Source organism: Macaca thibetana, chromosome 2 (genome assembly GCF_024542745.1).
Source record: "Macaca thibetana thibetana isolate TM-01 chromosome 2, ASM2454274v1, whole genome shotgun sequence".
Lineage (NCBI taxonomy): Eukaryota > Metazoa > Chordata > Mammalia > Primates > Cercopithecidae > Macaca > Macaca thibetana.
The window spans coordinates 53215673-53237272 of NC_065579.1; the positions used below are offsets into that span (position 1 = coordinate 53215673).

Sequence of the window (21600 nt, forward strand, 5' to 3'; positions counted from 1 at the left end):
ACAAAATCAAAAACATCAGGCATAAATCTGAAATGTGGTTGAAGCTTAAAACAGTCTACTTCAAAATTCAGCTGCTTAAATGCCATGCTTGTCTGTTTGATCTGTTATTACTTGTGAATCTAGGAAATACATCTTCAAAATTATATATCTTGAAAAACTGAGGTTCATTTACAAAAAAAGCTCCGATTAAGTTGGCCTGTATGAGTTTCGGTATCAAAGGCTCAATGTTACCTTTGCAGGGCTTTTTCTTTTGCCTTGAGTCTGTCGACCTCACTGTAATGGGCTGCATGAGGGTCAATAGCAATTAATTCAGCTTTAGGGGATTTGATTTTTATTTGTTCCTCATAGATATAATCAATCAGATTTTGGAAAGCAATACAGCAGGAGGCCTGGAAAACACAGAAGTTACTTTCATCTCATCAGTCCTAGATGAAGATGATTAGAGGGGATAAAAATGACTAACAAGGTTTGGATAACAATCTATCATAAGTTTTTATTCTGGTAACAGCTTTATTAAGATATAACTCACATACCATACAATTCACCCATTTAAAAAGTATAATTCATTTGTTTTAGTATATTCATAGAGTTGTACAATCATCATCACAATCAATTTTAGAATCTGAAACCTGTCCTCACTAACAGTCACTTCCTCTCCTTTCTTCTTCACAGCCTCTGGCAACCACTAATTTACATTCTGTCTCTCTAAATTTTCCTGTTCTGTATAGTTTATAAAATGGAACCATAAAACATGTGGCACTCTTTATGTCTGGCTTCTTTCACTTAGCATAATGTTTTCAGGGTTTGTCCATATGGTAACATGTTTCAGTACTTCATATGTCTTTTTATGGTTGAATAATATTTCATGGTATGGATATACCACATTTTATTCATCCATTGATGGACAGTCGGGGTGTTTCTATATTTTGGTTATTATGAATCATGCCGCTGTGAACATTTTTGTACAAGTTTTTGTGTGGACATATGTTGCCATTTTCTTGGATATAAACCTAGGAATAGAACTGATGGCATATGGTTACCGTATGTTGAACCTTTCAAGGAACTACTAGACTGTTTTCCAAAGTGATGCACCATTTTATATTCCCCCTCAGCAGTACATGTGGCTTCTAATTTCTCTATATCTTTATCAACACTTATTGTTATCTGTCTTTTAAATTATACCCATCCTAGTGGGTGTGAAGTGGTATCCCATTACGCTTGTGATTTGCATTTCCCTGACAGCTAACACAAAACTCTTTTTTTTTTTGGAGAGAGTCTCACTCTGTTGCCCAGCCTGGAGTGCAGTGGTGTGACCTCAGCTCACTGCAACCTCCGCCTCCTGGGTTCAAGCAATTCTCCTGCCGCAGCCTCCCAAGTAGCTGGGACTACAGGTGAACGCTGCCATACCCGGCTAAGTTTTCGTATTTTAGTAGAGATAGGGTTTCACCATGTTGCCCAGTGTGGTCTCGACCTCCTGAGCTCAGGCAATCCAACCACCTCGGCCTTCCAAAGTAAGCCCGGCCTAACTCTTTTAAAAATGGTAATGCAGGGGAAAGATGCAAGAGAAAATACTACATACAAACCTGCCTTAGAACTTACATGCCCCTTTGCTTCAGAGCAAACATCCACATTAGAAAAAAATGCTCTTAGATCGCTTCCACAAAATTCACATTTGGGTGATGTCTCCTCCTCTTCATCCTTCAGAGAGAGAGGAAAAAATTAAAGAAGTCCCTACAAAGAGGCCCAGAGGCTCTGAGAGCAGCAGGAGCACAACCCTGGGCACGGTCAGTGAATGCAACAGCAGTGGTGATGAGATGTGCCAGGATGTGATATCACTTCCATTTAAGGGCTGGTGAGGCTTGAGGAGCCTGAGGTGGTGTTTTGCAGGTCTTTGTCTGGTGCAATTCCCCAGAGCAGAGCTGAGCCTATTAGGAAGTGTGTGGTCTTCGGGATGCCTCCCTCGTATAAGAAGAAAGTTGCAGAAATGAATTCACTGTGGATACCAGAGTCTCTTGTTGGGGAGGGGAATGTGTATTATATACCTAGATGCAAGAGACAAGGATAACACACACTGGATTTTATGCAAATCGTCTAAGGTATTTGAACATCGTTAACTCTTTCAAGAAGTGGCAAGTAAGAAAAAACCTTGACATTACTGTGTAGGTCAACATGTACAATGACCAACTTTCTAAAATAAATGACAGTCCCTTCTCCAGGGGAGCCTAGGTGGGAGCTCTGAATTTTGTCTGTATTGTGAAGGTAATTCAGAACAGGGAGGAGGAGGCGAGGCAAAACAAGGGAGAGATTGGGAGTTAGGGGCTCAGCTGACCCAATGTGGAGCTGATACACTGTGGCATGTCAATGACCTGAGGTCATGTCTGTGACTGCACAGGCTCCTGAGCAGGTAAGCAGCCAAGCCTCAGTACAGGCCTCCAGGAAGAGACCTAGATCATGACTTGCAGACCATTAACACCACCAGGGCACCTGTATATGGCATGGAAACCATTCTCTGAGACTGGCAAAAATGCCCAACATAGGGCTAAAAAGTGACTAAGGTGGCTAGTGCAGCCAGGGATTCACTACCCCAGAGTAAGGTCCAACATATTTAGGCCACTGAAACTCCCCAATAGTAAGTACTGCACATTGCTAAAAGCAGAATGCTTGGAGAGGGAAGTCTTGCTTTAGAGAGATGATGGAGGAAAATCTAGGATAGCTATCAAATGATGGAGTAGGGGAGAAAGAGAGCTGGGCAATACCAAGCCATTCACAACCTGCTCAATACAAGGACTTGGTAGTGAGCCCCTCAGTCCGTTGTCCTTTTGCCCTCAGCTTGGGGTGAAGCAAGATGGAGATACTTCAAAAGACCATGAGGGAGGCTGGGCATGGTGGCTCACACCTGTAATCCCAGCACTTTGGGAGGCCGAGGCAGGCGGATCACCTGAGGTCAGGAATTTGAGACCAGCCTGACCACCATGGTAAACCCTGTCTCTGCTAAAAATTCAAAAATTAGCCAGGCATAGTGGTGTGCGCCTGTAGTCCCAGGTACTAGCGAGGCTGAGGTGAGAGGATTGCTTGAACCCGGGAGGCAGAAGCTGCAGCGAGCTGAGGTCACGTCACTGCACTCCAGCACTCCAGCTTGGGTGACAGAGTGAGATTCCATCTCAAAACAAAAACAAAAACAAAAACACCATGAGGGGAGTTGGGATCTTCACCTGAAGAGGGTGTGCTAGAGAGAAGAGCTGGGCAAGCCAGCTGCTGCTACCCCTGCACTAGATTGGCATCAACACTAGACCTGAAAGACCTGCTGAGGAGCAGGAGGAGCCAGCCTCGTCCAAGTGCCAACCTCGTCCAAGTTTAGGGACATCTTGGGGGAGAAGCCGCAAGGCCTTCCCCATGGTAAGACCCATCTCTGGGTGTTGCGGGAGGAGAGTATAACCTCAGACACAACCCTAGATACAAACCTTTGTGGTGCAGAAAAAGGAAGGCACTACATTTAAAGAATCTCAGGGCTGGGAGTGATGGCTTATGCCTGTAATCCCAGAATTTTGGGAGGCAAAGGTAGGGATATTGCTTGAGCTCAGGAGTTCACCTCACCTCAGGCAATATAGTGAGACCACATCTTTTAAATAAATAAATAAAAAGAAAAAAGAATTTCAGCCTGAAGAGTCTATTGAGTGACCATAAAGTAACCTGGGTAAATATAAAGAGTAAATGTTTATAGATATTATATTACATGATATACTTAATGTTTCCCCTCACTAGATTGCATAGCTCAATGTGCTGTACAAAATAGCAATGAACACCACCTCAGCGCATCCATACAGCATTTCCACTAATCTCTACACGTGCATCCATGATGTGTTGCCTTGCATGATTCGTGCCCCCTAGTGTTAATGAATAAACCTGCACCTTTACTATACCCAAGAAGAAGTCATCAAGGGTTCTCAGATCTGGGGAGTGAGCAGTTCTCTCCACATGGCCATGGCGTCCAATCCAGGTTTGGAAACAACCATTCCACCAGTCAGTCCCTCACCCCTCTAGCGGCAGTGTGGTGCTGCACCATCTTATTGGAATTACTTGAGGTAACCTTTCTCTTGCCCTTCAAGTACAGGAATTAACTGGTCACTTCACATGACCAAACATGGCAAATATTCACCCATGTTTCCAGGCTTTGTTCTTTTTCTTTTTTTTCTTCTTCTTTTTTTTTTTTTTTAAATAATAAGCCTGGGAAACATAGTGAGACCCATCTCTGCAAAATATTTAAAAAATTAGCTAGGCATAGTGGTGCACACCTGTGGTCCCAGCTACCTGGGACACGGAGGTGAGAGGATTGCTCGAGCCTGGGAGGTTGAGACTATAGTGAACCACAATCGTGCCACTTACACTGTAGCCTGGGTGACACAGCAAGACCTTGTCTCGAAAAATAATAATGAAATAATAATTTTTTTTTTTTAAAGAGGGGGTCTCGCTCTGTCACGCAGGCTGTTCTCAAGTGATCTGTTTCAGCCTCCCAAAGTGCTGGGATTACAGGTGTGAGCCACTGCGTCTGGCCTGTTTCCAAGCTTTGCGGCCACTCTCACGGGTTGAATTGTGTATCCCAAAAAGATACATTGAAGTCCTAACTCCTGCTACCTGTGAATGTGACCTTATTGAGAAATAGTCTGTGCAAATGTAATCAAGTTAAGATGAGGTCATTAGAGTGGGCCCGAATCCAATTGGACTTGGTGTCCTTAGAAAAGGGAGACATTTGGACCCAGACACACAGAGAGGATGCTGTGACAACTGAGGCAGAGATTGGAGTGATGCAGCTGCAAGCCAAGGAATGCCAAAACTGCTGCCACAACCACAAGCTAGGAAGAGGGAAGGTAGGATTTGCCCCTATATGTTGGCCCTGCCAAAACACTGATTTCGAACTTCTAGCCTCCATAACTACAAGACAGTAAGTTTCTGTTGTTTTAAGCCGCCCAGTTTGTGGTACTAGTTATAACAGCCCTAGGCAACTAACACAGTCACTGTAAGTGCTATTCTAAGTAATTGAGCTCTTTGGCTTTTTTTTTTTTTTTTTCCTTTTAGAGCCTTTTCACTGTCTATTGTGCAAATCACTATTTTTTTTATGTCATTTTAAAAGAGTAATAATAAAAAGCATGAATTAAAATCACCTTGAAGTTAATGTCTAAATTGGAGCTCTCTTCTTTGTATGCCAGAATGGTTGGTGGTCCAATGCTGGGTAACGTTCTTAGAGAAGGCTCGAATAGTGTTATGAAGTCTTCCTTAAACTAAATTTAAACAGAGAAAGGGGTGGCGAGGGGAAATAACTGAAGACTGAATAAGCCATTTTTACTATGAGAACAGTGTACTAGTTAGCATGATAAACATTTCTTACCTCCAGCTCATACAAAATATTTAGTTTTGGCTCTTCTGGATTAATTACCCATTTTTCTGAAGAGAAAGAATAGATTTATAAGAAATGTTTAAAGCCTTTGTGCAGTGCATTCCACTTCTGTAATTTGGGGATTCACACCCACTATCATCCTCCTGGCTTAGCACACACACACTGTTCAGATGCCCTGAACCCTGACGTTTTTGCCACCTTCTTACACCTGTTCTTAGGCGAGTCCTTTTTCAAAGCAGATGGGCTCTGTGCAAGTTCAGGTGATTCCCTACTGGTAGTTTACCTTTGCCAGCAAAAGGAGATGATGCCAAACATGTATTTACCTCTTAACTTAGATGCCAGACATTGAGGTTCAGCTTTCTTCACTTTAGAGGCTGTTTTCTTCCCTGTGAAAACAGTGTACATGTGTCATCAATCCGACAAAGTAGAAAAGAAGCTGAATATAAAAGAATATACATCTCTTGGAAAAATAAGTACCCTTACTATGTTTCTTTTGTCTTTTAATCTTTTGTCTCTTTTTCCAAATAACATTTTGCCAACAATAAGGAATAAACAAAGGAAAGTTAGCATTCTATGTATCACATTTTAAAATGTTTCCCCTTCCTTTCTAGTCCTAGAATACAGTAGTCCCCCTTGATCTGCAGGGGGATACATTCCAAGATCCTGAGTGGATGCCTCAAACTGCAGGTATACCAGACCCTACTATGCACAAATTTATTTTTCCTTCACAATTTTACAGATAGAAGATTCATTCTTACCATGTGTCTTAGCAACCTCAGCATACTATGTTTTTCTTTTTTAAATGAAGTCAATAACTTTTACCTTTTCACTTAAAGGACATACTTTATGGATTCTCTTTGGCAGGTCCAAATTGCCAACATCACTTGAGCTTTGGGGCCATGATTAAGAAACTGAGGTCTAGGTACAGTGGCTCACACCTGTATTCCCAGCACTTTGGGAGGCCAAGGTGGGTGGATCACTTGAGGTCAGGAGTTCAAGACCAGCCTCGCCAACATGGTGAAACCCTGTCTCTACTAAAAATACAAAAATTAGCCAGGTGTGGTGACGGGCACCTGTAGAACCCGTGGCAGAAGTTGCAGTGAGCTGAGATTGTGTCATTGTACTCCAACGTGGGCTACCAAGCAAATATTTGTCTCAAAATAAATAAAATGAAATAAAAGAAAAAGAAATTAATGGTTATTTGAACACAAGCACTGCAATACCACTATAGTCAATCTGATAATCAGAAGGCTGCTAAGTGACTCCAACAGACAAAGAGATAATTCATGTCCCAGGCAGGACAGAGTGGCTAGTGAGAGATTTCATCACTCTACTCAGAATGTCATGCAATTTACAAGTTACGTGTTGATTATTTCAGAAATTTCCCACTAACGTTTTCAGACTGCAGGCAGCCGAAACCACAGAAGATGAAACTGTAGATAAGAGGGGACTATTGTGCTACAGATTAATATTTTCCTTGGTTATAATCATGCTTTGCATACCCTTTTATTTTCTGCTTATTTTAAGTACAATCAATCTACTGTATGTCTGTTATTCTTCATGAGATTTTTTAGGTAGGAGGGTGCTGAGGATTCTAGTTCAAGACAGTGAAGTAAAACACCAGGATTACTCTATCTAGATTCCAGAGCAGCACTGGAAATGGGGAAGAAGGCCATCCACAAATCAGCAACTTTGAGTAAATGTCTAGAAGATTTAAAGCAGATGGCATTGGAATGATGAAAAACTAATGCGAGCAACCTATAATGGGACAGAGGCAAAGTAAAGAGGCTATTTAAGTGCAAGGGACTTATTTTCTTAGCAAAGCCAGGAGAGCAAGGGCTGCTGTTGGAGACAGATATGCCTCAGAAGTTGATTCAGGCTGGGTGTGGTGGTTCATGCCTGTAATCCCAGAACCCTGGGAGGCCAAGGTGGGGGATATTACTTGAGTCCAGGAGTTTGAGAACAGCCTGGGCAAAACATTGAGACCTGGTCTCTATGAAAAAAATTAGCTGATTGTGATGGTGCATGCCTGTGGTCCCAGTTACTGGGGGTTAAAGTGGGAGGATCACTTGAGCAGGAGGTTGAGGCTACAGTGAGCTGAGATCATGCCACTGCACTCAAGCCTGGGTGACACAGCAAGACCTTGTCTCAAAAAGTAAATAAATAAATAAATTTTTTAAAAAAGAAGTTGATCTATTTTGGGGAGGTGGGGGACAACGTGGATCATCTGAAAAAATTTTAAAGATGTTTCAGGCATCTTTATCTACAGAAATGCCGGCACAGGTATTTTAAAAAATTAATGCACAAAGATTTTTACTAATACATTATTTGTTATAGGGAAGAGCTCAAAAAGAAAAAAAAAAACAAAAAAACAAAACAAGAACAACCCCAATATGTCTAGCATTACATAAGTCACAATAACTATATATGAGGAAATATTATGCAGTAATTTCAAAGAATTAGGTCAATCATTCCTGACATGGAAAGATGTCCATGATACATTGCTGTCTTAGTTCATCTGGGCTGCTATAACGAAATGCCCTACACTGGGTAGCTTATGGGAAAGGAAAATATACTGGGGCCCCAAAATCACTAAGCTAAAGGGAAAAGTCAAGATGGGAACTGCTTAGGGAAAACTTGCCTCCCATTCTATTCAATGTCACCCTTCTGCTCACTGAGATTAATGCATATCTGATTGCCTCCTTTGGAGAGGCTAATAAGAAACTCAAAAGAATGCAACCTTTTGTCTCTTCTCTACCTATGACCTGGAAGCCCCCTCCTAGGTTTGAGTTGTCCCGCCTTTCCAGACGAAACCAATGTTCGTTACATATGTTGATTGATGTCTCATGTCTCCCTAAAATGGATAAAGCCAAACTGTGCTCTGACCACCTTGGGCACATGTCGCCAGGACCTCCTGAGGCCGTGTCACAGGTGCGCATCCTCAACTTTGGTAAAATAAACTTTCTAAATTAACTGAGGCCTGTCTCAGATTTTCGGGGTTCACATTTTGGTAACCACAGAGGAATTCTGAGTGGAGGTATCCCTGATATTTGACAAATCTTCTATTGGTGGTTGGTACTAGCTTGAGCTATCTGTATGGCTCAAACCAATAGGACAATTTGCTGAGGCTTGGAAGCACCCCCTCCAGAGAATCCCTGATCTCAAGTTTGGTCATGATCCAAAGTTTATTTTGCTGTACAACTTCTCTTTTTTTGAAGTTTTACTTGCTTCTAACACAAGGAAGTCATTTTTGTCCTGCTTCTATGACACTGGAAGGCAGGTAACTATTTTATATAACATATATCTTTTATATAACATATATTTTATATCTTTACATAATGAGGCCACCTGTTTGCTAGCCAGGCCAAACCAAAAGTAGTGGTTGTTGCCTCATGCTGCAGTTCCATAGATAAGGTTCTGCCTTATTTTTTCCACCACAACAGCCTGGGTTTTGTTCCTAAATCAAGCCCTTTCTGGTTTGATACTTGGTACTTCTGAAATAGCAGTAATTTTTCCTAGCTGAAATATGGTAATGAGATTTTAAAATATTTTTTTAAAAGAAGCTCAGTGGTTAAAATTAGCTTAATTAAAAGCTAACATCCAAGATGTGTGTGTGTATGTGTGCTTGTGTGTGTTTGTATTTAAAAGGCCTTCATGTTTTAATTTTTTTTCCTCCTAGAATCTTGTCCCTTTTCTTTTGAGCAAAAGTGCTTTTCTTCTCAGTTGACTGAATTCTGTTTTCTTCATTTACTTCTGCTGTCTCTCCTTTCTCTTGTATCCTCTGCTGCATGAGGGGCCTAAAATAGTTTATAATAGCCCAGGGTTCCTTAAAGAAAACAGAGAAGGTACCAGACTCCCTTTGGAGGACAACGCTGTTTTTCCCTATGGGAACTCCAAGAGTGTAAACAGACAAGTTCAGTTCAGCTTTTAAACTGCTTTCTTTGGTATTGTTACCTGATTTATTGACTAATATAGTTACTGCAACAGAGGCTACTCTTGGGTTTTTAAAGAAGGGTGTAGTTTAGGCACTTAGAAATGTCTTCGTTTAAATTTTTTTTTTTTTTTTTTTTTTTTTTTTTTTTTTTTTTTTTTTTTTTACGTGCACTGTGAAAACATGATGTGGTCTAGCCTCATAATAATTCTCCCTTTTTGGAAACCCAGGATTCGGCATGGGCTTTGCCTAGAGCTCAGCAATCCAGTTAAAAGATAGGTAGTCACTGTCTAAATAAAATTGGTCTCCTTATACAAAACTATGAAATATTTTTATAATTTTATGTTTGATTTGGCATCCATCTTTAATCTCCCTCTAGCACACCAGACTTTTTCTCTCCATATGTTATGATATAAATTTTGCCATTTGATTTTCACATGAGTTGTTTCCTTTAATATGCAAATTTAAGTCTATTTAGCTGAAAACTGCCTAGGGTTGTGAAATAGGTTATCAAGAATCTGAATGTCTAACATAGGGGAAAAAAAAAGGTTTTCATTAATCTATAAGATGTACTTCTATTGGCATGCCTAATATATCTATGCATGTGTTTTGTACACAATGTTTCATTACTGAAAAGATATAAAACAACACTAATTAATTGGCTTAAAGAAAAATAAAAGCACTTGAATCGAATACTTTATCAGGAAAAAAGAAAAGACTAGTCAAATGCTTTTTCAAGTTTACATAACTTCAGTAAAATCTTTAATAAATAAACTAGCTTTTCAATTATTGGTAAAGTAATATTAGAAATGTCTTAAGAATTGTCAACATACATTTTTGTTTGCATTTATTAATCAAGCAATTTCATACTTATCCCTGCCAAATACTATAAGATGTCAATATCTGACATAGGGGTTACAAAACTATAAACCCAGCTCAAGACAAAATGATCTTTGCTTGTATAATCTTTAATAAGTAAGACATTGATATTGATTTAATAAAAAATAGCTACATCTTAAATTTAGTAAGATTACCATAACTTCTAATCTTGTGGTTTTAGGCAGTCTGGTCCACAAGCAGTAAGGTTTGTTTTGGGAAAGGACTGTTATCATCTTTGTTTCAAAGCTAAATTATAAACTAAGTTCCTCCCAAAGCTAGTTCAGCCTATGCCCAGGAATGAACAAGGACAGCTTGGAGGTTAAAAGCAAGATGGAATCAGTTGGGTCAAATCTTTTTCACTGTCTCAGTTATAATTTTGCAATGGCAGTTCCATAACTTTAAATGATGACTATCACAGTTTTCATAAATAATCCAGGTAAACAATTAAAATAATTAGGTAAATGTAATGGGATAAATACTTGTAGACAAATTCATCATAATTTAGAATCTAAAGTTAAATTATAGATATTTCATTATTTGGGTATTTTCCAATAAAAATATATTTGTAGGAAAATATTCTTTTAAAAAAAGGGTGTCCTTTTTAAAAAAATGAATAATTTTTGTCTAATTCAAAGCTTATTTAAAGGTCATGTATTAAACAATGTAAAAGGAACCAGGAAATAAGAGAGATGTAAAGAAAGTTATAAAAATAAAGAGGTTTGTTTGCTTGTTTTTTGTAAGAAAGCTTAAAGAGAAATAATTTCAATGAGAAAGAAAGAATCTTGTATGGTAAATTTAGTCCTAGAGTAGAATGACTGATTGTTTAAGAAAGAGGGATATTCAGGACAAACCAGAAAGTCCAATCATGTCATGAATGGTCTGTGTAAGTCATGATAAGAGGATTTCTTAAAAAAAAGTTATATAATCAAGTTGTCACATTATTATTAAGTTTTGGTTTGCTTAGGAAAAAAGGCTGAGATTAAATTTTTTTAAAAAATTAAGGTTATTACATCTGTGTATCCTTCTGTATGCACTTTTAAAGTACTTGTGAGATTGAGTTACAGGGCTTTGACTCTGTCTAAAAAGGACGACACCAAGTCCTGCTGAATTTTAAACACTGACAGCAATTAAGGCCCCATCTTCAGGCCTGGTAGAAGATGTCAATGAAAATAAACTGCATTCCCGAGACACAGGGCCAGAAATTAAAGCTATTCCACTTCTCAAGGCCCAGGGACTATCATCGAAGTGATGGGCCCGTGAGATTATAAGGGCCAATTTTGAGGGATAAAATAAGTTCAGTTTCTCTTTAATCATCAAGTCAAAAGCACACTGATATAAGACTAGCATATAGGTGCCTGTGTCAGTTTAACAAGGTTTTCATGAAGCATTAACCAATTCCTTCATAAAGTTTATAAAGGTTACAAAAGGCTATGGAAGTTCTATCTTATGGTCAAGATTAAAATTTTATAGAATATTTATAAAAATTTGAAAAACAAAATTGTCTTTATTAGGGCTTATAATTTGGAAAATTAAGTCTCTTCTCTCAAAGAATGAAGGTTTTTGCTCTTTTTTTGAAATCCTTGAGTTATCACTTTGGTTAAATGAAATGACTTATTTTACAATAACCTGTGATCCTATTTTGTGATATCAAGTGTTTTAAACCTTTGATAATTGACAAACTTTCCAAATCAAATTATAAATTATGTCTTTTCCTATCTAATTAATCCTTTAAGATATTAGGTTCTTTAAAGTCCAAAAATGACATATTTGGCTTATTTGGTATAAAAATTATGCAGGAAGCACTGTCAAATATAAAATGATGTTTGGTTTTCTTTGGCCTGTATTTGTATAAATATGCTATTAGTATGTGTTCCAAAATTATGGAAAACTCCTATCATTTTGATATGAGTTAATGTACATTATCAGTAATAATTATAATTATGTTAAATTATTGTGTACAACAGAGGTAACAAATTTTCTTGTCAATTGTGTCTTTAATTATGGCCGCCCTAAAACTTTTGTCATCCCTAGGCAATTGTTATCTTGTTTTGGTGCTCTTTAGAAGCACCAAAGTTTTATAGCTGGTTTTATAATCAGCTATAAAACTCTTAACAGGTGTTCTCAAATGCAGGTTTCTGATAACTTCAGAGACTGTGACATCAGAATAGAGGAAAAGCTTTCAGGACCCATGGAAAGCTGAAATATTCATGAATATCAAGCAGAACAGGAATTAACTGCATAGACTAAGAGAAGTCTGAAGTAATCTTTTTTTTTTTTTTCCTTCAATGAAATCCTTTCATTTTGAAAAGACATGTTTTTCTTCAAGCAACAAAGGTGGTAGAGGAAATTCCTCAACTTTCTCAACGAGTCATGTAATGCTACACTGGCCTCCATAAAGCACCGATTAAGAAAGCTAAAGAATAAGATGTTGTATTTCTTTTAAAATAATTAAATATATATTAAATTTTCCTAAGGCAGGTTTTGTTTGAATGAGGTGTCTTGATTAGATAACTACATGCCACTGAAGGAGAACAGTACTTTTAAGGAGCTATTTTTGTTTCGCAGTAGAGTTGAAACCAGCTGATTAATCCAATGAAGTTAAACAGCAGAGACAGATCTCGTACATAAAAGTATCAGCTAAAGTCATGACTACACCAATTCTTTACACAATTAAGACATCTTTGCAACTGTTCAATTTAAGTACTACGGTTATTAGATAATCGAGAAAAACACAGTTGTACCTTAACATCTGTTGAGGTCTGGCCAAAACTATTGAGAAAATACAAATAAATATGGTGATGATAAATGGCCACTGATAACTCAGTAGCCATCTGAATAGTCATGCAGTTTAAGAATACATCCTTGTATAATCTGACATACAAATTTGTCATCTCCTGCACATGCACACCATTGTTTTTAAAAAAAAAAAAAGCCAATAATAGTGTGTGGATCAGTCAGAAGCATGGCCTCTGATTCCCCTGTAATTTAGTTAAGCTAAATTAATACCTCGTACCAAATGGCTCGAGGAAAACTGTCCTGCAGGTCAGAAGGGAGCCCAAGAAGAAAAGCACTTGGCTAACGACGAAGCAACTCTGATCACAGCAGGAGAGAACTTGAACCAATGCTACCACTGCATCAGTAACACAAGGATAGGTACTAGGCAGAAGCCATCCTTCCCAGTGGAGGGAGTGTGAGCTGCTCTGCCACTAGAGAGGCTCTGGAGGCCTACTTACTTGTATAATCAAAACAACATCAGTAACTGCACTTTGAATCAAAACGACTAGAAAGAGTTCAACACTTGCTATTCGTAACTGGACTAAAGATTTAAGGTAAAGCTCTGTTGCCATGCAAGTGGAATCTCTTTCTTTAATACTGACTTTCACATGCCAGGGAGAGAAAGATCCATGACTAGTATACTGGAATCTGGTTTTGCTACATTCTATTCACAATCCCGAAGAAATGCTATTTGAATCCAAGACCAGATGTTTGGCCCATTATTCCAGCACCTCCCTTTGACAGGACTATCTACCCTGCTACAAAGAAACACAAGATGTGGCATTGCTTAAAAAGTCCTGTATGTGAGGACGCTTTCATTTTCTTGGGATTGGCAGTGCTAGGACTTGGTAAGTTGTTAGGAAACTTCGAAGGGCTTTCTGGCATAAGTGCTTCAGTGAGGACAGCACCCTAGGAGCTGTCCAGAACTGGACGTGGCCATCTCTTATCTCTGTGGCAATGACTCCACCATGTGGAAAAAATGTGCAGCAGCAAAGACCATTGGTCACAGGAGCAAATGCAATGGGAGTTTTCAGTTCCAGGGCCCAGATCCTGAGGAGTCTGTCATCTGCCACCGTGGCAAGGTACAAGCCTTCTGGAGAGAAGCACACAGATCTCAGTGAGCTAACGTGGACATCACTGTCATCCATGGCGGGGTCAACCTGGGTGTGGTGGAGTGACCTCAGCCTTTCTCTGGTGTAGGGGTCCCACATAATCACATTGGTATCGTAAGAAGCCGTGACAAGCAGGGCAGAGTTGGGGGAGAAGTCACAAGAGACAACACTGCTTTGATGGCCCTCTAGCTTCCGAATTAATGTGTAGGACCTCATGCTCCATAGAAAGACCGACTTCTCTTCAGCTGCAGAGCACAGCATGCTGCAGTCTGGGGAGATGGAACAGCAGTAAACCCACTGCAGGTGGCCCAATAACACTTGAATCTGTTTACTGTGTTTATTCAGGTCCCAGATGCGAAGAGTCTTATCCCGTGACGCGGAGACCAAAATCAAACTGCCACTGGGTGTGAAGCTCAGATCTCTCACGACATCTTGGTGGCCAGAAAGATTCAAAAGCAGGAGCCCTGTCTGCACCTCCCAGATCTTGATCTGCCCATCGTTGAGTCCCGTAGCAAGAACCAGGCAAGAGATATCAGGCACTTGGGGGTGGTGGTGTGCCCAGAGCCTCTTGCTGGGTGGGGAAGGCCATGGGCTGAAGGCCACCCCCCAGACAATCTGACCACAGTCCAGCATTTTCTCTTTTGGGCTGCCCTGCCCTTTCGTCTCATTTTTGCTACTTCGGTTTTTGGCTTCAAACCCTTTAGGGATGAACTGCTCCTCCAGTGGCCAGGGGATCAGTTTGATGATGCAGTGTCCTTGAGACCAAGCAAACCAGGAGCCATCTGGGGAGAAGGCGATGCTCCAGGTTTCACAGCTGGACTTCCAATCAAACTGGTGGGGGCGCCCGGGCTTGAGTTCGGCCAGCAGCAGCAGTTCCTCTCCGGCCTCCATGGAGGACGCGTGGCCCCCGTGGCAGGTGGCGGGCGCCTCAGCCCCCCGGGCTGTGGGCCCTCATGCCATCCCTGCGCCACCCGCCCTGGCCTGGCTGCCGCCACCGCCCAGAGAGGCCATCAGCAGCTTCCCGTCCGAAGTAATCTTTTTAACTTTTTGCTTAAAATGTTGCTGATCCTCTGTTTTGTTTTTCAGACTCAAGAAAACTTTTAAGCTATTTACAGCTTTTAACAATTGAGTAAAGTACACTCCTAAGAACAAAATTTGGAGTGCATTTGTTTTCTACCTGATTTCTCCAGAATTTGGAAACTATTTGTGAGCATTCTTAACTTATAGCAATACAGTTATTTGTATAAGTGCAATAAGAATCTGTTTTCATTTATGACAGAACACAATTGGAGAAACTGTTTAGTTTACCAAGGCTTTGACTGGAATGGTGTGCTTTCCTTAAGGAATCGAATTTGACTTATGGATCCAATAAAAGCCCTTTGGGAAAACTGGCCTCATACTTGTCCATACAGTCCCTGTACAGAGTTCCTGACCTGTGGTAAGTAAAGAATATCATTTTCTGACAGGCCTAGGACCCCCAAGTTTTATCTTGGAACTTCAAGAGGAGAGAGGATCACCCAACTCATAGTATTTGATGGTACAAATCCATGGCTGGGCTCAACTTTAAAAAAAGTCTTATCCGAGATTGTTTCTACAGAACAAAAGTTGCATCTAAGCCAATTTAAAAGTTTATGTAAAAATAATTATTCTTGCTGCATTGTATACAAATAATTAGGATTTGTCTTTAGTAAAAATGGGAAACTGGAGAGAGAAAAATTATGTTTCCAAACCTATAGTATACTTGTTAGATTCTTGTTTTGACTAATGTTTTTCAATGTTTATTATTTTCTACAGTTTGGACTGAATTCTAATTTTTCTTGGTTACAAATCTTCAAAATAATGTTTTCAATTTTTTTCCTTCTTTTCTCCCCCATTTTCCCCAATTTGGGAGTCACTGAAAACTAAGCTGTGCTTTTGTAAAGCCCTGCAAACTGAAGCTAGAAAACTTAAACTTTAGAAGAAAATAACAACAACCTTATTTACACACATAAGCCACTTTCATACCTGCCTAGTGATGTATGGACTTCAGAGTAATGTGGCCTACAGCAGTTTTCCAGGATTGTTCCTTTGTTTGTTGTTGTTTTTCTCCCTTCCTCCCCTATTTTTTCTTCACAGGACATGAGACTTCACAAACTGCTAAAGCCATTTTAGCCATGAAAGATTAGAAACAACCTGAGACCAGACTCATTTTTTTCTAAAATGCTTTCTCTGAGAAATTTTATTTTTTAAAATTTATTTATTTATTTTTTGGTGTGTTTCAGAAAGATGAAACATTTTTAAAAGAAAAGGGAGAAGAAATGTGAATGGAAAATAAAAACTCAGGAACCCAATTCACTATGCCACAAGGAAAAAATTAAGCTAAAATCTGAGTCATGCAAGAAACCACCCTTTCTTTTGTTCTAAGCAGACAGCTACAGATAAAAGGCTAAATATCTCCATGGGTAGCTACTCTATGTTCACTTTATCTTATATAAAGTGCTGATTTACTGAGTGCCAGATGAATACATACTTGACTATTCCCCTATCTGCTCCTTTTTTCCTGCAACACATGGATTGCCACTTCCTTCCTCCTTTCCTTCTGGCCTGCTTTTCCCCTTTAAATACTGAAGCCCTCAAAATCATCTTTGGAGGAAGGCAAAGACCATTTCAGTGACTCTGTCTTAAATCTCTTTTGGGCATGTCCTTAACCATGGCAAAAAAATTTGTTAATTGATTGAAACCTGTCTCAGATACGTTTCGGTTCATAAGCAGCATCCCCACATCTTGGCAGCAATTTTCTGTCTTAGTTTGTTTGGGTTGCTGTAACAAAATATCATAAACTGAGTACCTTATATAAACAACAGAAATTTATATTCACAGTTCTGGAAGCTGAGAAGTCCAAGATCAAGGTGTTGGTAGATTTGGTGTCTGGTAAGGGCCCATTTCCTGGTTCATATATGGTGCCTTATAGCTGTGTCCTCACATGGTGGAAGGAATGAACTAGCTTTCTGGGGCCTCTTTTACAAGGGCACTAATCCCATTCATGAGGGCTGCATCATCATGACCTAATTATCTCCAAAAGGCTCCACTTCTTAATACTATCACATTAGTGATCAGGTTTCAATATGTGAGGGGAACACAAACATTTAGACCATAACAACTGCTAAGTAAAACCAATAAAGAATAGATAAAACTGCCACTATTGGCGACAGAGCAAGACTCTGTCGCAAACAAACAAACAAGCTGCCACTATTCACATGAAATGTAATTGTCCACTAGACTTTCAACTGACAAACTACTAGGATGAATAAGGAAGGACAGCAAGGGGGTCAGATACAAGATTGATACATAGAAATCAATAGTTTTCCTATAGATTGACAATAACCAATTAGAAAATACAATAGAAAAAAAGATTCTGACCAGCTGCAGTGGCTCGCGCCAGTAATCCCAGCACTTTGGGAGGCTAAGGTGGGCGGATCATGAGGTCAGGAGACCGAGACCATCCTGACCAACGTAATGAAACCCTGTCTCTACTAAAAAAAAAAAAAAAATATATATATATATATATATATGTATATATATAAAAATTAGCTGGGCATGGTGCCTTGTGCCTGTAATCCCAGCTACTCAGGAGGCTGAGGCAAGAGAATTGCTTGAACCTGGGAGGTGGAGGTTGCAGTGGGCCGAGATCGCGCCACTGCACTCCAGCATGGCGACAGAGCGAGACTCTGTCTCAAAAAAAGAAAAAAGATCCCAATGGTTGGTTACATCAATGAAAGACTATAAAATACCTAGCATAAACTAGTAAGAGCTTTATGAGGCTCATATATATAGTATATACAACATATATATATGAAGATCATAAAAAAAATGGAGAGGTACATTAGGTTCCGGCAAAGCAAGACTTAATATTAAAAAGGTATCAATTATTCACAAATTAATCTTCATAGTCAATGTAGTTTTGGTGGGATTTTTCAATGGAATTTTGATTCTGAAATACTTTTGGAAGAAAAAGTGCCCAAGAATAACTGGGAATAATATTTTGAAAAAGAATAAGGAGGGGAGAGATTGGTTTATCATATATTAAATAAGTAAAACCATAGAAATTAAGATAGTGTGATATTGGTATAGGAAAATACCAATAGTTCAGTGGAACAGAATATTTGTATGTGTGTGGAAGCAGAGTGGAAGGGTTGGACTGGTTAAGGAGTAGTATAGGGACAAAATTTGGGGGAAAAACAATGGTTATTTTCTTAAGCCATTCACAAAAGTGAAGTCCATATTGATTAAGGTGCTAAAGATAAACAGTAAAATTCTAGAAGTTTTAGAAGAAAATGTAGGAAAATATACGTATATTCTTGAATTAGGGAAATACTTTTTAAACCACAAAATGTGAGAATCACAAGGAAAAGATTTACTTACATCAAATTTAAAATTATATATAACAAAAATGACCACAAGCAAATGTAAAAGACAAACTAGGAGGAGCAATCTGCAACATATACAACATTCAAAGAAGTATTACAGATATGTAAAGAGCCGCCAAAAAATAAACATCAAGAAAGACAAGACAACCCAATGGGAAAATGGGCAAAAGATAAGAACACTGTTTGCTTAATTCCAAGAAGATAATCGAGTAACCAAAAAAAATATGTTGTTATCAAGATGCTCAACCTTAGCAATAATCATAATAATTAAGAAATAAAATAATCATTTCCACCTACCAGACTGCCAAAAATTTAAAAGAATTACAATATCTTATATGGGAAAGGGTAGGAAAAGGGTGGTCTCAACAACCCTTTTGATGGAAGCATATGTTGGGTCAGCTCTTTAGGAAGGTGATGATTAAAATGTGTAACTTTTCACTTAACAATCCCACTTTCTTGGCATCTGTCTTAGAGCAATACTCGGGTGTGTACACAAAGAGGAGGCAGCTTACTGTAACACTGTGGAAATGAATATCTAGGAACAATTTTACGCATCAGTTGGGGAATCTTTAAATAAATAATTGTACATCTATACTATGTACTATTATGCAACAATTACAAATAATTTTTACCTGTATTTACTGGTAAAAAATTTCAAGGCCAATTAAGTGAAAAAGCAAGTAGAACAACAGATTCGGTGTGATACCATTCATGTAAATAACAGCAGCAAACAAAAGCGGCCACACTACTACACTTTTATACGGATATAAAAGCTTAGAAAAAGATTTGGCCGGGCGCCGTGGCTCAAGCCTGTAATCCCAGCACTTTGGGAGGCCGAGGCGGGCGGATCACAAGGTCAGGAGATCGAGACCACAGTGAAACCCCGTCTCTACTAAAAATACAAAAAATTAGCCGGGCGCGGTGGCGGGCGCCTGTAGTCCCAGCTACTCAGGAGGCTGAGGCAGGAGAATGGCGGGAACCCGGGAGGCGGAGCTTGCAGTGAGCCGAGAGCGCGCCACTGCACTCCAGCCTGGGCAACAGCGTGAGACTCCGTCTCAAAAAAAAAAAAAAAAAAAAAAAAAAAAAAAAAATAGAAAAAGATTTGGAAAGATACACACCAACATGATAATAGTGGTGACATCTGAAACTGAGGGTAATAGTTGAAAGAAACTATTGTTTCATTTGTATCTTTTGACTTTTAAAAAATAAGACTATGTTGATGTTTTAATTACACCATTGTACCATTAAAAGCTTAGCAATGAAATGGGACTGTGGAGTATGATTCCATTTCTATTCTACACTTATTTCACTCTCTTTTGAGCCCACTCCAATCGGGCTTTTATCCCCACAGTTACACTGAAGCTGGTCCTATCCACATAACCAATGACTTCTACATGCTAGATCTAGTAGTCAGTTCTCAGTCCTCATCTTCCTAACCTCTGAGTACCATTTGAGCCTGTTGATCATTCCTGCCTCTTTGAAATTTTATTGGTATCTAGGACACTTCCTGGTTTTTCTTCTACATCACTGGATGCTTTTCCTTAGTTTCTTCCTCATGTCCCCAGCTTAACAATGGAGTGCTGCAGGGCTCAATCTCTGGGCTGTTGCCCTCATATTTTCTCAGTAGCTAGCAGTCATTAAAAATGCCAGTTGGATTATATCACTTCTCTGCACAAATTCTGCAGCAACTTCCCACCTCACTCCCAGTGAGAAAGATCTGGTCCTCAGATCTCTCTGACCTCATCCCCTAAGATTCTCCTCCTTGCTTACTCCACTGTAGCCACACAGGCCTCTTGTTCTAGAAGGAGGCACTTGCTGTTCCTTTGCCTGGAACACCTTTCCTGTGAGATTGTCCTAGCTCATTCTCTCACCTCCTGTAGGTCTTTGCTCAAACACCTCAGGTTCTCAGGAAAGATTTCTACAGGCACCCTGTGTAAACTTGCACCCTACCTCCAACCCCCGACACTTTCCACCCCCTTCCCTGCTTTACTTTTCTTCTTAGCACTTACATCATCTAATGTTTTACATATTTACTGATTTATTCTATATATTATTGCTCTCACCATCACCTCCACTTCCCACACGTTAATATCACTGAGACAGGGGATTTGTTTGTGTTTTTCACTGTTGATACCCCATTACAGGCTAAACCTATGATAGGTACTTGGCAAATGGTAGGTGCTTGGCAAATGGTAGGTACTCAGTAAGCATTTGATGAATAAATGACATAAAATAAAAAATAATTAAAATAAAATGTGAATATAAAAGATGAAAGGAAATATACTGGAAAAGCTAAAATTTTAATTATTACATTGTCTACTTCTCAGTGATTTGACATTTAAAAAGTGTGCATATGTTACTTTTATAATAAAAATAAAGATATGTATCAAAAATATAATGGCAGATTATTTCTTGATGTGAACATAATTGCTACCGTTTATTGAATACTGAAAATATTTAATCTTATTTTGATCTTCATAAGAATCCTGTGACAGTATGACTATTACCAAGAGATGAAGAAAGTAAGGCTCAAAGAGGGTAAGCAACTTGCCCAACATCACAAGGTTAGTATGTGTTGGGGCTGGGATTAAAATCTGGCTCTACTGGCCTTCTACACCTCTGATACTTCCAATATGCAATCCCTCCTCCCAGGAAAAGCTAAGAAGTCAAACTACTCACTTGATTGCACTTTACCCAACAAATCTTGGAGCCAGCTTTCTTCTGTTTGTACTGATATTGGAATTCCTGGAGACAAATTATGATGAATATTTCTGAAATTTTGACAAAAATGTTAGTTTTCAGTATACCTCTATAGTTGTTAGCAGGTCTTCTAAATATAGGACATTTAATAATCCATTAATTAATGCACATAGAAAATACTGATTTTGTTTTATTTGAAATATTTTCTTCCATTCTTATCTCTTCAGTAAAGTTAACTCAGTGTGTTTGCATCAAATCTTTTTTTGGGGGATGAGCTGGGAGGATAGCTTGAGCCCAGGAGTTCAAGACCAGCCTGGGCAGCATGGTGAGACCATGTCTCTACAAAAAATAAAAAAATTAGCCAGGTGTTGTGTTCCGTGCCTGTAGCCACAACTACTTGGGAGG

At 39.1% G+C, this 21600-nt stretch overlaps 2 protein-coding genes across 3 annotated transcripts in view; both read right to left on the reverse strand.

Moving 5' to 3' along the window:
• The window catches only part of ERICH6 (glutamate rich 6), a 46131-nt gene that overhangs the window by 20328 nt on the left and 4203 nt on the right, over window positions 1-21600 (reverse strand). Inside the window, exons 3-8 of one of the 2 annotated variants that reach the window (XM_050779772.1) lie at window positions 21175-21266; window positions 5716-5778; window positions 5384-5439; window positions 5160-5276; window positions 1600-1698; window positions 232-389 (exon numbers count right to left, since the gene is read on the reverse strand). In XM_050779772.1, the coding sequence (XP_050635729.1) occupies window positions 232-389; window positions 1600-1698; window positions 5160-5276; window positions 5384-5439; window positions 5716-5778; window positions 21175-21266 (585 nt within the window). The remainder of the gene's footprint in view (window positions 1-231; window positions 390-1599; window positions 1699-5159; window positions 5277-5383; window positions 5440-5715; window positions 5779-21174; window positions 21267-21600) is intronic. The other variant, XM_050779773.1, reaches the window with a different exon arrangement.
• On the reverse strand, window positions 12636-15036 carry LOC126948235 (WD repeat and SOCS box-containing protein 2-like). Its single transcript, XM_050779784.1, has one exon. It carries the CDS (start codon window positions 14978-14980, stop codon window positions 13793-13795), a length of 1188 nt encoding a protein of 395 aa, XP_050635741.1. The 5' UTR covers window positions 14981-15036; the 3' UTR covers window positions 12636-13792.